At 40.3% G+C, this 14,690-nt stretch overlaps 1 protein-coding gene across 2 annotated transcripts in view; it reads right to left on the reverse strand.

Annotated features, from left to right (window-relative positions):
- The window catches only part of PRKCH (protein kinase C eta), a 244,160-nt gene that overhangs the window by 226,772 nt on the left and 2,698 nt on the right, over window positions 1–14,690 (reverse strand). The window contains exon 1 of one of the 2 annotated variants that reach the window (XM_033187813.1): window positions 5,412–5,486. The exons of the other annotated variant lie outside the window; for it this stretch is intronic. Within the exon in view, the coding sequence (XP_033043704.1) occupies window positions 5,412–5,471 (60 nt within the window). The 5' untranslated portion in view covers window positions 5,472–5,486. Of the gene's footprint in view, window positions 1–5,411; window positions 5,487–14,690 lie in introns of those variants that run through there. 2 annotated transcript variants of the gene reach the window in all.

Below are 14,690 nucleotides of genomic sequence, written 5' to 3' on the forward strand. Positions count from 1 at the left end.
TGAGGAACCTGGGATTCAGCTAATCTTTTCACACACCTTTAATACTTATTTAAGTCTTCAAAGGAATAAAAACCGTAGTGGTATATTCATTCTCTCTAAACTACTCCTGAGGCTGCTCTTAAACTCACACACACCAAAAAAAAGTATTAATATCTATAGCTGAAATATGAATTTTTCAAGGGAAAACCTTTTAGCAAAAGTGTTTGAATCATGATTCAGACTCAAGACAGAGAATAAGGAATGATAAGGAATTTTTTCTTTCTACAAACATTTCCTGAATCCCAAGCATGTGCAGGGCACTTTACCAGGTGGTGGGAGGAGGCTGGGGGTCCCTAATGTTCATGCAGATGGCAGTACTTCAGGGTTGAAAGCAGGTCAGTGGCCAAGGTGAGGGCAGACACCCACAAACACATTCTCATTCACTCCAGACATTTGCAACAGCAGCGCCCCAGCAAATCAATACAACCACAACCCAGGTACAGGATGTGCATGACAAGAAGGCGAGGAGGCCCAGCAAGGAGACTCAAAAACAATATATTCTTGGCACAGCCAAAGAGCTAACAAAGGCTTCTGAACAACCAAAACCAAGGCTATGCTAAACATCAAATGCAAACACTGTTGTGCCATACTATGAAGCAAAGGAAACTTTTGTTCTGAAATATTGTATATATACAGTTCAGAAACCTTTAACTTAAAATCAACTGTGAAAGATCTACATCCCAGAACAAGTGTCCAGTAAACAAATAAAAGTAGAAATGATCACCTTCAAAATGAGTCCCCAGGTGGGGCACGGTGGCTCATGCCTGTAATCCCAGCACTTTGGGAGGCCTGAAGGGTGGCATCACTAGAAGCCAGGAATTAGAGAGCAGCCTGGGCAACACAGTGAGATCCCATCTCTACAAGAAAAAAAGTTTTCTAATTAGCCAACCACAGTGGTACACAATTGTAGTCCTAGCTACTCAGGTGGCTGAGGCAAGAGGATCACTTGAGTCCAGGAGGTCGAGGTTACAGTGAGTTAAGATTGTACCACTGTACTCCAGACTGGGCAACAGAGTAAGATCCTACCTCTGTAAAATAAAATGTTTGAGTCCACATAGGAAAAAAAGTACTTCATATTTTCTGCAAGCCAAATCAAATGTTCAGCCTGAGCAACACGGCAAGACTCTGTCTCTACATTAAAAAATTAGCTGAGCGTGGTGGCAGTTACTCAGGAGACTGAGGCAGGAGGATCACTTGAGCCCAGGAGGTTGAGACTGCAGTGAGTCATGTTCATGCCACTACATTCCAGCCTGGGGGACACAGTGAGACTCTGTCTAAAAAAAAAAAAAAAAAAAAAAAAAAAATTGTTGGTGTCCTTGATCACATCTACAAATCCATATTCAAATAATGCACTTTTTTTTTGTTTTTTTTTGAGACAGATTGTCACTCCGTAACCCAGGCTGGAGTCCACGATCTCGACTCACTGCAACCTCCGCCTTGCCTCCTGGGTTCAAGCGATTCTCATGCCTCAGCCTCCCAAGTAGCTGGAATTACAGGTGCGTACCACCAAGTCTAGCTAATTTTTGTATTTTTAGTAGACAGGGTTTCACCATGCTGGCTAGGTTGGTCTCGAACTCCAGGCCTCAAGCAATCCTCCCACCTCAGCCTCCCATAGTGCTAGAATTACAGGCATGAGCCACCACACCCGCCCTGAATGACGCACTTTTAAAACTGCAGTTTTCCTCCTTGAAAGCATGACAGAACAATTCACATCCACCAACTTGTATTGGATATTCAAACTAATCAAGGAAAATATATTTTAATGCCAATTGAAAGAGCCTGTTTACCATTATTTCCCTTAATTACAACAATAAAAGCACTCACTTCAGCTTTTCAAAGGCCTCTTTCTGTCCTTTGCAGCTAAATATTGCAACTTGAATTATTTCTAGTTTGTTAGTTCTCACTAACTCAGACCCTCTGCTGTCCAATATTGAGTAAGCAAACCAACAGACTTAATTTCAAGGTTTTCCATGAACCAACTTTGGCCAACATTGTAACTATAATAATTCCAGCTTCATTTTCCCATATACCTTGCAAGATCTTTCAGAGAGGACCTATGTACAGAATTTACCCCCAATCCCTGTGATTCCAGGATAAGGAAGCCCTCTTCTCTTCCACCAGGAACTAGAAATCTCCTACTGATTTACATTCCAGAATCCTACATAAAAAGCAAAACCAGTGAGGAAGTGGCACTCAAAAATCCCTTCTCTTAAATTCTATGTAAATAAATGTATTACTGCTTTCAAAGTTAACTTCAGAAAAGGGCTGAGCCCATCCCTTCATATTGAAGTGCTGAGGGTAGAGTGGTGGTGATGATGGTGACACCGACAATCATTTTTCTGTGGTGGTATATGTCATGCCCTGTGTAGATGGCTTACATAAGTCCTCACTGTGTTCTGAAGAAACCCTGTGAGGCAGGTACTGTATTGCAGATGAGAAAACAGGCTTGCAGGAGTTAAATTATCCCTGCTAATAAGAGGCAGAATGAATAGCTGAACCCCAATCTGGCTGACACCCAACCATCACACTATGATGCACTGATAATTATGGTAGTTGTCCAATAAATATTACTCAGAGCCTGTATTTGTGTATTATTAGTCCATAATTATAGATTTTACATCCTAATTCATGTGACGTAGGCAAATGTCAATGTATCTTCTTTAAACATAGACCAAATAAATGTTGATCAGGGAGATGCCAAAATAGGCATTATCTAAAACTATTCAAAATAGGCAAAATTATCCAGAGTTAATCCACAAAATTACAATCAAAAAAGTAAATGAGCTTTCAGAAGTAAGCAAGAATCAATTATATCTAGTTTTGGTGGGGTTGTCTTTTTTTTTTTTTTTTGCAATGGCTGAGGTTTTATTTCCTTTACGATTACTGTTAGTATGTTTATTAATTCTCAGCCATAAATGTATAGTTTTGTAACAAATAAAAACAATTTGGGGCCCTATCAGTTATATCACTACAATGCAATTATCCTGTCCATCTAAATTACTGAAACTTTCCATTCATATTTGCGAGTCCATAGAAAACGAATACATGTTTCAGAAACTAAAAAATCTGGAAAAAACTTCAGAGTCTTGGTTTCCTTTCCCCATCCTCTCTTTAGAAAACATCTTACTGAAGGCAGTGGAGATAACCAGATGCTTCTGTGATGTCATTTGAGGGCACCAACAAGACTATACCCTATCCCACCCCTAAGAAACTTTCACACCACCACCCCTTTTCCTAAGAGGCAACCCTGCAGGTGTCTTTCCTAAACCAGTACGATTCTTTTCAGAAGGCCCTTGTCAAAATATTCATTTCCTCAGGAAAGTAAAAGCAACCAAAGCTTCGCCTACCAAGATTAGAGAAAATAAATAAATAAATAATTTTGTTAAGGATTAAAATAAAAAAAGCAACTAGGCTAGGAATGGTGGCTCTTGCCTATAATCCCAGCATTTTGGGAGGCTGAAGCAGGATACTCTGAGCCCTGGAGTTCAAGACCAGCCTGGGTACCATGGTGAGCCCGTCTCTAAAAAACAAAATTAAATTAATTAATTTAAAAAGCAACCAAAGCTAGCATTTCTCCAGTGCCTATCTTGTGCTGGGCATGTTTAATGTAGTTAATCTAATCTTCACACCAAGCCTATGAGGTAGCAAACATTAGCACCATTTTCCAGAAGAGAAAACTAACCATCAGAGATGGAGGGACTTGCTCATCATTCATACTCCTAGGAAACAACAGATCTGGGACAATGCCCCAGCTTGCTGACACCAAGCCAACCCTCTTTCTACCACCTTCCATGGTTTTTCCACCCGCCAAGCTTGTTCCCACCACAGGACCTTTGTTGCCTCTGCTTGGAATGCTCTTTCTCTAATCTCCACAGGGCTGTGTGCTTCTTGTCAGTCAGGCCTCAGCCAAATTGTCACTGTCTCTGTGCTGCAGAGTTGCTGCACAGTGCTTTACCTGTCCTTTGCAGACAGTGACCACTCCAGGTAAAGCAGCCACCTTGTCACACTGAATCATGTCACCCTGCTTTGATTCTCCACTTGGTACCTACCCAGCATTTGTCATTTTCTTCATTGTGCGTTTGCCGGCTGGTTATCCACCTCCCTGTGCTAGGGCAGCAGTGCTGGAAAGCCGAGATGCTGGGTCTTGCGTTCTCTGCCCTATCTGTAACACCTAGAACAGGCTCGGACACAAGGTAGGTACTTAATAAACACCTATGAATGACTGACTGGATGGTTTCCCTGCTGCCTCCACCATACACTGAGGTGGAGTCGGGAAAGAATCTTGGCCTGAAGTCTAGAGAGCTGGCTTCTCACTTTACCTTTAGCTAGGGGGCTGCTCTGTGGACAATCGCCATTCAGCTCAATTTCCACCAACATCAGGTTGTCTGTAAGATACTGGCTGAGTGAACTGGAATGCCACAGAGGCCCAAAAAACCTGTTGGGTCACGGGGACTCAGACCATAGGAGACTGGGGCTCAAAGGGTAAGAAGATCAGGCAGCCCTCACCAATCTCATCATTTTGTCTTAGACTAACACAGCAGAGCACCATAATGCCCACCGCAGCTCAAAAAGAGGGTGAATGCTTTAAGAAAAAGTATATGAAAAAGATGAATCCTATTTCTTTTTACAAGGGAAAAGTTTATATTAACAAAAGATACCAAGCCAGGGTCACTCAAACTGTCCTAGTTTTGTTTTTTTAAGTTTTCATCTACTGCAAACCTCAAAGAAACTCTTTCAAAAAATAGAGGCTTTTGAAAATACCTAAATAACACAACCAAATAGGTCCTAAAATGGGTCATCATCTAGTATATTTCACCGGGAGCCACAAGTGAGAACACATTTTTAAGAATATCTTTTTCTCTAAAATGTGTAGCTCCTTGCTCCTATTTTCTACTAAGTAACTATTTTCTATAATTAATTGAAGTGAAAATGTCCTCAAATACAAAGGAAACACCAGAACCACATCCTGAATGTTAGGAATTAATAAAAGCCTTATTTTAACTGAGGTTTCTCAACCTGAGGTCCTGTGTCCTTTAGGTTTAGGAAAGGCTTTAGGAGGGCTACTAATCTGATGACATTGTTCCCAGAATATCATCAATATGCATATACGTGCATTTTTCCAGAAACAGGCTCCACAGCTCTCATCATCACTAAAAGGGTCTAGGGCTCAACAACAGTTTCAAAAGCACTGCTTTAGATGGAATCTGCTCTCAACTCTTCTGTACCATAATTAAACAACAGTAATCTAAATAAAGCATCTAAGAGGCCCACAGCTTGCAAATAAATAAATGTATTCTGTTTATGGAATTAGGCTAATACACGTGTGACTCTTGGGTGTGCTTCCCAAAATAATTTCAGAGCCCAGAACAAACCTGAGTATCAGAAGTCCAGAAGTCTCCTGAATATATTTCAGAAGGGAGCAGAATTTCCATTGTCCAATGGAATCATTACCAGAACCACAAAACTCTGACACTGGAAGGACCAGAGAGCTCAAGGGGTCCAGCCCTCCAACATCACAGATGCAAAAACCAAAGCCCATTGTAAGGAAAGAGGGCACTGTATCATATTTAAGTGCTTGTGACATGAGAAGTGGAGAGACAGAGATATACAAGTACAAGGGACAGATGTGACTTACTAATAAATATGCAGCTTTGCGGTTTTTAAGTGCTTGGAGAACAGAGGCTAGGTGTGAAATGGGAAATACAGGACAAGGTATAGAATATGCTCACTCTGGCCTATATGACTTAATTTATTAATGCAATTATGACAGGGCTCATGTTGACCATGGTTTTATGCTCTGGCAAATTCCTTAATTTTTTACCACAAGCACAAACTAAACATCTTTGGTAACTTTTAAGCATTTCTCTCCCTGTAAGGTCAAAAGTGTGCAAGGGTAAAACTTACATGGAGTCAAAGAAACTTTTGGGAAGGCAGTACATAATAAAAGCATTGCTGGTAAGCTTCCTATTAAGTGGGCTTTCTACTACAAAAGTCCTATGTGCTTTGACAGATACTGCTCTAATTTACTGGTGCTACAGAAGCATACTAACATAATAATCTTGATAAATATCTCCAGATAGGACCATGATTCTCAACAAAAATTTCCTGTCTCATAAAATTCTTTAACATAGCACTTAAACACTACAGTAGTCAATACCCTTGGGCTCATTCCTCCCTCTAATTAAAATGTCTGTCCTACAGTGATTTGTAGTATTTGTCATCACCTTGGGTGGATACACAGACTGGTGGCTACAGAGGCTTTGGGACAATAATGTTGTAATTGCCATACTAGCGAGAATGGCTTCTAGCAAAATAGTGGGATTCTCAGTCTCTCTCTGACTTGACGTAACAGGGACATAACTTACAACCATCCCATAGAGCAAGGAATGCGTTAGCGTCAATCAAGAAATACAACTGCATGGCTTGAAATGCATTTCCTTAAGGCTGATTCTAAACCAAGAAAATAATACCAACATCACTAGCAATGCTATACAAGTCACTTAGATGTGAGCTAAATCCTCTCCAACTCTGAGCAATGTAGATTTGGACCAATTTAGTTCTTAGGAGTTACTAACTTTGATAACACATAATTCGTTTTGACAGTTTAAACCAAACCAATTACTCCGAAAGGGAAGGAATTATGTAATTGCCTAATACATGGAAGCAGAGGCTTTAGAGATGTAAAGGCCTTTAGAGATCACTCAATGCGGCCCCCTCACAATATAACCGGGAAAGGAGACCCTGATAAGTAGGGGCTTGCCTAAGGTCACAGCTTGAACCCAGTTCTCCTGACTCCCATTAAAGTACAGCATTCCCATATTGCTGGGAGTTGTATACTGAAATAAAAAGAGGGGTTTTTTGTTGTTTTTTTCTGTTTTTGAGACAAGGTCTCACTCTGTTGCCCAGGCTGAAGAGCGGCAGCTCGATTATAGCTCTCACTGCAGCCTTGAACTCCTAGGCTCAAGCAATCCTCCTGCCTCAGCCTCCCCAGTAGACGGGACTACAGATGCACACCACCACACCAGCCTGGCAGTTCGCTTTCTTTTTAAATTGGATAGTTAACACAATAAAAGTTAACTAAAAAAAAAAAGTAACACACAAAAAAGTTAACTCCCCATATATTTACTAGTAAGCTAGCTTTCTCTGAAATACTAGGACACAAATATTTATGTAAGAAATATCTAAGTAAATATACATCTAATGTATTTTATAAATTAATAAATATTACATATCTAAATAAATCTAAGTAAGTATATCTATATTTTTGTAGATACAGATTAGATAGATATTAACACATATTAAATGTATGTATATGACACTTCTCATGAGCTAGGGCAAGCTTGTTCAACCCACAGCCCACGGGCTGCAATGCATGCAGCTCAGAACAGCTTTGAACGCAGCCTAACACAGATTTGTAAACTTTCTTAAAACATTATGAGATTTTTTTGAGGATTTTTTTTTTTTTTTTAGCTCATCAGCTATTGTTAGTGTTAGCATATTTTAGGTGTGGCCCAAAACAATTCTTCTTCCAACGTGGCCCAGGGAAGCCAAAAGACTGGACACCCCTGTTAGGGCAACAGTAATGCTTTGGCTAGAACTTTGGTTCCCACATTCTGAAAACAAAGGCTTGAGCTATAGTGTCACAAAATTAAAAATGTCCCAGGTCCAAGCAAGTAATGAGTCAAGACAGCTGGCTTCATAACACGGAGTGGTGGGGTCTGTGGCAAACTGGAGCACCACAGCACTAAATGCCTTCAGTTTCAATGTTAAAAACATCTGTGCCAAATGAATATACTTACAGGCTGTCTGCAGGTCTAAGAGCTATCAGGCTTTTTTTGTTGTTCCGAATTAGATGATGATCCTGCTTCAACATCTATGATTATTTTATGATCTATACAAAACTTAAGGTATTTGATCGTTCAAATATAGAGTTCCCACTTTCTGCCTTTGCAGAGTCAAAAGTTGTTTTGCAGGTCATCTGTTCAAAAGCATGGAAACAGTTCCCTCCCAAACTTCCCAAAGATGGAAACATTTCTGTGGGTCAGGAACATTTACCTTCCAAAAGGGCATCTGAGATGTCCCTCTGGAAAACATTCTCAGGTCAGAAGTTCCTTTTCTTCTTTTGAGCAAAGACTGTTCACAGTCATTTAACTGAAGCAGGCTGTGGCTCTCTATGCTGGGTCCTTAAAAGCCAGCCCTTTGTTTTTCCTCCAGGAAGATGTTCCTGACCTCCCCAAACCAGGGGCTTACCTGCCTGTAAGTACTTCTGTAATTCACTAGTTGCTTTTGTTTGTTTTTTACCCCAATCTCCCTCCCCCTTGGAATTACAAGACCTATGAAAGAATGGGTCATGTGTGTCCTGTCCACTTGACTTTACAGGATAGAGCACAATGCCTGGTACTTTGTACATGCTCAGTGGTGGCTGGATGCTCACCTAGGGCTTGGCATTTCAAATAGAAACATGTAATAGTCTGTCAGAGTCAGTACCACAAGAGCCAAGCAGATGAATCTTAGTCAATCACTCAAACGACTACACCCCGAACTCCCTGTGACCAGTGTCACGCGCTTCCATTAGAGGCCAATCCATTCATACGTTCATTCTTTCAGGTTGGAGGAGACAGCGGCAAAGGAGATCTCAGGATACTGAGGGAACACTAGGAGGAGGACCAAACCTAGACTGGCACATCAGGGACAGTTGTCGGGGTAATTAATGTCCACAATGAGACCTGAAGCACAAGTAAGAATTAGCAAAGCAAAGAGTTCCTCCTTTTGAGGAACTGAAAGATGCTCATGGTAATTTGGGGAAATGTAAGAGAAAAGGCTCAAGAGGAAAACAGGAGACAGATCATGGAGAACATCCTATACCACTTTAAAGACTCTGGACTTTGGCTGGGCGTGGTGGCTCATGCCTGTATCCCAGCACTTTGGGAGGCTGAGGTGGGCAGATCACCTGAAGTCAGGAGTTCGAGACCAGCCTATCCAACATGGCAAAACCCTGTCTCTACCAAAAATATAAAAATTAACCAGGCGTGGTGGTGCGTGCCTGTAATCCCAGCTACTGAGAGGCTGAAGCAGGAGAATCACTTGAACCTGGGAGGCAGAGGTTGAAGTGAGCCGAGATTGTGCCACTGCACTCCAGCCTGGGCAACAGAGAGAGATTCTGTCTCAAAAAAACAAACAAACAAACAAACAAACAAAAAAGACTCTGGACTTTATCTAAGAGCAATGGAGAACCACAGAGGAATTTTAAGTAAAGAAATGACTGTTGGTTTGGCAACTGAGAAAGACTATTTTGGATAGAGTAATGATAAGAGTGGAAAACAATAGACAGGGATTGAGTTTCCACTTAGACCTCATTTTTATCACATTCTAATAAAGTGGAGCTAAGAAGTCAACACAAAAGGGGAACACAATCTAGTTGACTGTTTTTTCAGCTTTTTTTTTTTTTTTTTTTGAGACAGGGTTTTGCTCTGTCATTTAAGCTGGAGTGAAGTGACATGATCATGGCTCACGGCAGCCTCAATCTCCCAGGCTCAAGTGATCCTCCCACCTCAGCTTCCCAAGTAGCTGGGACTACAGGCATGTGCTACCGTGCCTAATTTTATTTTTTTGTAGAGATGGGGTCTCACTATTTTACCTAGGCTGGTCTCAAACTCCTGGGCCCAAGGGATCCTATTGCCTTGGCCTCCCAAAGTGCTGGGATTACAGATGCGAGCCATAGCACCTGGCCCCAGTTGCTTTATTAAATAAAAAAGGACTACCAAAAATCCCAGGCACCTCTATTATTCTACACAAATGCTACTCTTCTCATAAAAATGCAGCACACTTTTACCATCACCACTAATCACCATTCTAAACACTTGCTACATACCAAAACTTCACTAAGAGTTGCATAAGATAAAATGATTCACATTCCACCCACCAACCTCATTCCTCTCCAAGGCTGAGGCACAACCTTTTAAATGCTGATGTCTTTGGTTCTGCCCTGACTTAAACATTTTGGGCGTGAAAATTACAAGTGAAAAAAGTTATAACGTATTACAAGTTTTAAAATCATAGTCTTTTAAAATGACGTAAGAGCAGGGAATTTTCCATACACAAGGTTTTCAATCCATTACCATATTCAAAGAACACAGCAGTTAGGCCCAGTCTTTCAAGCACATATTGGTATGTCACTGATAGATTTAATAGAGGAATACTGTTCATCCAGTCACTCCTCAACTATTTTCATTTATTTCTTTTAGAAAGATGCTCCCAAAGTACTTATACTTTACTTGTCCCCCAATCACATAAAATTTGGTTTAACAAATATTTAATGTTTACTGTGTATGAGACATTGTCCCAGGGTTAGGACAGTGAATAAGAGAGGTGGGTCCCTGCTCTCAAGCCACTTGTAATCTGGAGGAAAGTACAATAAGCAAATTCATTAACAAAATGATCTGAGAGAGGAATGAGTACAACGAAAGACAACAAGATAATAATGTGGCCAGGAAAATGCTCTCCAAAGGGGAAAATATCTGAGCCACAACCTGTTTGTGATGAGAAGCAGCTGGTCCCACTGCAGCAAAATTCTTCTTACAATGAAAATGAAGATGCTACACAGCCAATACAATTCACATACACTGAAATAAAACTCCCTCAAGATTCTAAAATATGTTTTTCCCCTTAAACACCGTGGGTTGATCAGTCAGTGTTAGACACTCCTTCCAATTGGCTCAGAAAAAAATCAATCATAAGAATAACTGCACTACAAAATACAAAACAGAATGAACCACTAAATAGAAAATCTGGAAGAATTTTGGTGCTATAAATTCAGACCCCTGGATCCAGGAAGGAAGGGAAAAGACAATCCATGATTGTTCAGTAGTAACCTAGCTGCTTCACCTGACAGGACTGATTACAAAACAGGTACCTCACTGAGAAATTGAGAGAAAGCGGCCCTCCAAGGCTGCCGAGAACACAATGTCTTCAAGAATGTTGAACCAGGAAAACAGCCTGGGATCCTGCCAAGCCGGTCCTTCCTTCCTGAGGGGGCGCCAAGGTCTTTCCATGACGCAGCCTCCAGCTCCTCCTGCCTCCCCATGTCCCCAGCACTCTGCATTAAGCATTAGATGCTGGTCCCCACTTAGAACGTCAGCAAATCAAGAGCAAGTACACGAAAGAAGAAAATAGGGTTTAAACAGAGGCAATTCTTCAGTTTTTGGAAGCCAGAGGAATTATGCAAAATAAACATGTTCTAGAAGCAACAGAAAAAAAAACTGACAGTGATAATTTAGAAAATCAGACCGTGTCCAAAAATCAGAAACTAATTTGTTTTATTGTGATTTCGTTTTTTCTACGCTCCTGTTCTCATAAATATTTTCTGCATTAAAGGCGAAATATAGTTTTCAAGAGTCAGACTTGGCTCAACTGAAATTCTGTCATTTACTAGCATCTTAACACCTTCAGTAAAATATGGATAAGTCCTTATTGGTTTTTTTCCCCACAGCTTTATTCAGGTATAACTGTCATATAGTAACATCCACATACTTAAAGTGAACTATTTAATAAGCTTTGACATATGTTTATAACTGTGAAACCATTGCCACAATCAGAATAATACAAATATTCATCTCCCCTAAAAGTTTCTGCCTCCTCTGTAATCCACCTCCCTCACCTCCACTCTCCATTTTTAGGCACCCACTGATCTGCTTCCTGTCACTATAAACTCCTTTTCATTTCTAGAATTTTGCATAAATGAAATCGTACTTTTTTGTCTAGCTTCTTTCACTCAGCATAATTATTTTGAGATTCATTCCTGTTGTTACATGTGTAACAGTTCATCTTTTTTATTACTGAGTAATATTCCATTCTATGGATAAATCACAACTGTTTAAACATTCATCTGCTGACATTTGAGATGTTTCCAGTTTGGGGGTTATTACAAATAAAGGTGCTATGAACATTCGTGGACAAGCCTTTGTATGAATGGTTTCATTTCTTTTAGTAAATACTAAAGAGTAAGTTATATGGTAGGCATATGTTTGACAGTTTAAGAAACTGCCAAACTATTTTCCAACGTGATTGTACCATTTTACATTCCTCACAGTAGCATATGAGAGTTCCAGGTGCTCCACTTCCTCACCAACATTTGGTATATGGTCAGTCTTATTAATTTTAACCTTTCTAGTGGGTGCATATTGAGATCCCATTTTGATTTTAATTTGCATTTCCTTAATGACTCATGATTTTGAGCATCTTTTTTTTTTTTTTTTTTTTTTTTTTTTTTTTGAGGTGGAGTCTCGCTCTGTCGCCGGGACTGGAGTGCAGTGGCCAGATCTCAGCTCACTGCAAGCTCCGCCTCCCGGGTTTACGCCATTCTCCTGCCTCAGCCTCCCGAGTAGCTGAGACTACAGGCGCCCGCCACCTCGCCCGGCTAGTTTTTGTATTTTTAGTAGAGACGGGGTTTCACCGTGTTAGCCAGGATGGTCTCGATCTCCTGACCTCGTGATCTGCCCGTCTCGGCCTCCCAAAGTGCTGGGATTACAGGCTTGAGCCACCGCGCCCGGCCGATTTTGAGGCATCTTTTAATGTGCTATTTGGCATGAAGGTAAGTGCCTATTCAAACATTTGACAAGTTACAAGTCATTTGTTGGATTTTAAATTAGGTATTTTTCTTATTATTACTGTGCTGTTAGAGTTCCTTTATATATTCATGTTACACATCTTTCATTTACATGTTGCAGTTATTTTCTCCCATTTGTGGCTTGCGTCTTCATTTTCTTAAACATTCTCTGGGAAGCAACAGTTTTTCATTTTGATAAAGTCCAACTTACTGATTTTTTTATAGTTGGTGCCTTTTGTACACTATCCAAAAAATTTTTGCTGAACCCAAGGTCACTACAATTTTGTTTTCTTATAGAAGTTTCACAGTTAAACTCTTACATTTAGGTTTATAATCCATTTTGAATTAATGTCTTTGTATGATGTGAGGTAAGCGTCAAGGCTCATATTTCTGCATGTGGCTATCCAGTTGTTCAAGCACCATTAGTTGAAAAGATTATCATTTCCCCCACTGAGTTGCCTTCTTGGCAGCTTTATCAGAAATCAGTGGATCATATATGTGTGGATCTATTTCTAGACTCTCTTCTATTCATTCCACTGATCTGTATGACCCTCTTTACTCCAATACCACATTATCTTGATTACGGTCATGTTACAGTTAGCCTTGAAATCAGACAGTGTAAGTCCCCCAATTTGTTCTTTTTCAAAACTATTCTTAGACTGGTCTTAGTACTTTACATTTCCATAGAAATTTTAAAGTCAGTCAATTTCTACAACAAACTTAGAAAGATTTTGATTGAGATTATATTGAATCTATTGAATACTTTAGGAAGAATTGAGATCTTAACCATATTGAATCCTCTCATCCATAATCTACAGCTAAAAGCTTCTCATGATCTAGCAAAAACTAAGTCACTAGGTTTTTGGGGGTTTTTTGAACCTGCTACTTCAAGAGTTTTTTGTTTTTGTTTTTGTTTTTGTTTTTTAAGTCAGTAATCTGTAGTTCCACTTGCAACACATGAATTTATTATGGAGTAAATTCAATTATTCCACATGTAACTCTCTGAATAAACTAGACATGTCAATTTAAAATACTAAAGATAAGTAAGTATTTCTGCAATCCTGAACTTCAAAAGCACCTTTGGGCCAGATGCAGTGGCTCACACCTGTAATCCCAGTACTCTGGGAGGGTGAAGTGGGAGGACGGCTTGAGGCCAGGAGATCAAGACCAGCCTGGTCAATAAGGGAGCAAGACCTCCATCTCTATTTTTTAAAGCATTTTTGAACCTATAAAGAATAATTTTCAAAAAAAAAACAAGCATGCATTCCATACATTTCCAAATCTTTTTTTTTTTTTTTTTTTTTGAGACGGAGTCTCGCTCTGTCGCCCAGGCTGGAGTGCAGTGGCTGGTTCTCAGCTCACTGCAAGCTCCGCCTCCCGGGTTCACGCCATTCTCCTGCCTCAGCCTCCGGAGTAGCTGGGACTACAGGCGCCCGCCAGGTCGCCCGGCTAGTTTTTTGTATTTTTAGTAGAGACGGGGTTTCACCATGTTAGCCAGGATGGTCTCGATCTCCTGACCTCGTGATCTGCCCGTCTCGGCCTCCCAAAGTGCTGGGATTACAGGCTTGAGCCACCGCGCCCGGCCCCAAATATTTTCTTAACAAGATTTTCTTAAAAAGAAAAAAAGAAAAGAAACAACACTCTGCCCATCCTATCTACCATATCCTCAGAGTTCCAAAACACCCAAAATCTTTTTAAAAAACAACATCAAAAAAAAATCTGCCCTCTGATGCATACAAATGCATGAAAAACCATTGGTTTCAAGGTCATTTAAATGCTGACCCTCCTTACCAACCAAACACTCACGTTTTCCAAAACACCACCAGTGGATTAAACATCTAAGTGTAATTATTTCAGACCATCATAAATACTGAAATCTGATTTACACTGAATCCTTTATTTATCCAGTGGAACAATAAGCAGCTCTGTATATGCCACCTAGTCAGACAACCTGGATCTTCCTACACTTATGACACCAAGAAGTCCTCATCTTTTGGCCTTCATGTAGGCCTCAGGTTCTCCACCTTGACTGCATGCTGGAATCACC

Source organism: Trachypithecus francoisi, unplaced genomic scaffold (assembly GCF_009764315.1).
Source record: "Trachypithecus francoisi isolate TF-2019V2 unplaced genomic scaffold, Tfra_2.0 Lachesis_group3, whole genome shotgun sequence".
In the NCBI taxonomy this organism is placed as follows: domain Eukaryota; kingdom Metazoa; phylum Chordata; class Mammalia; order Primates; family Cercopithecidae; genus Trachypithecus; species Trachypithecus francoisi.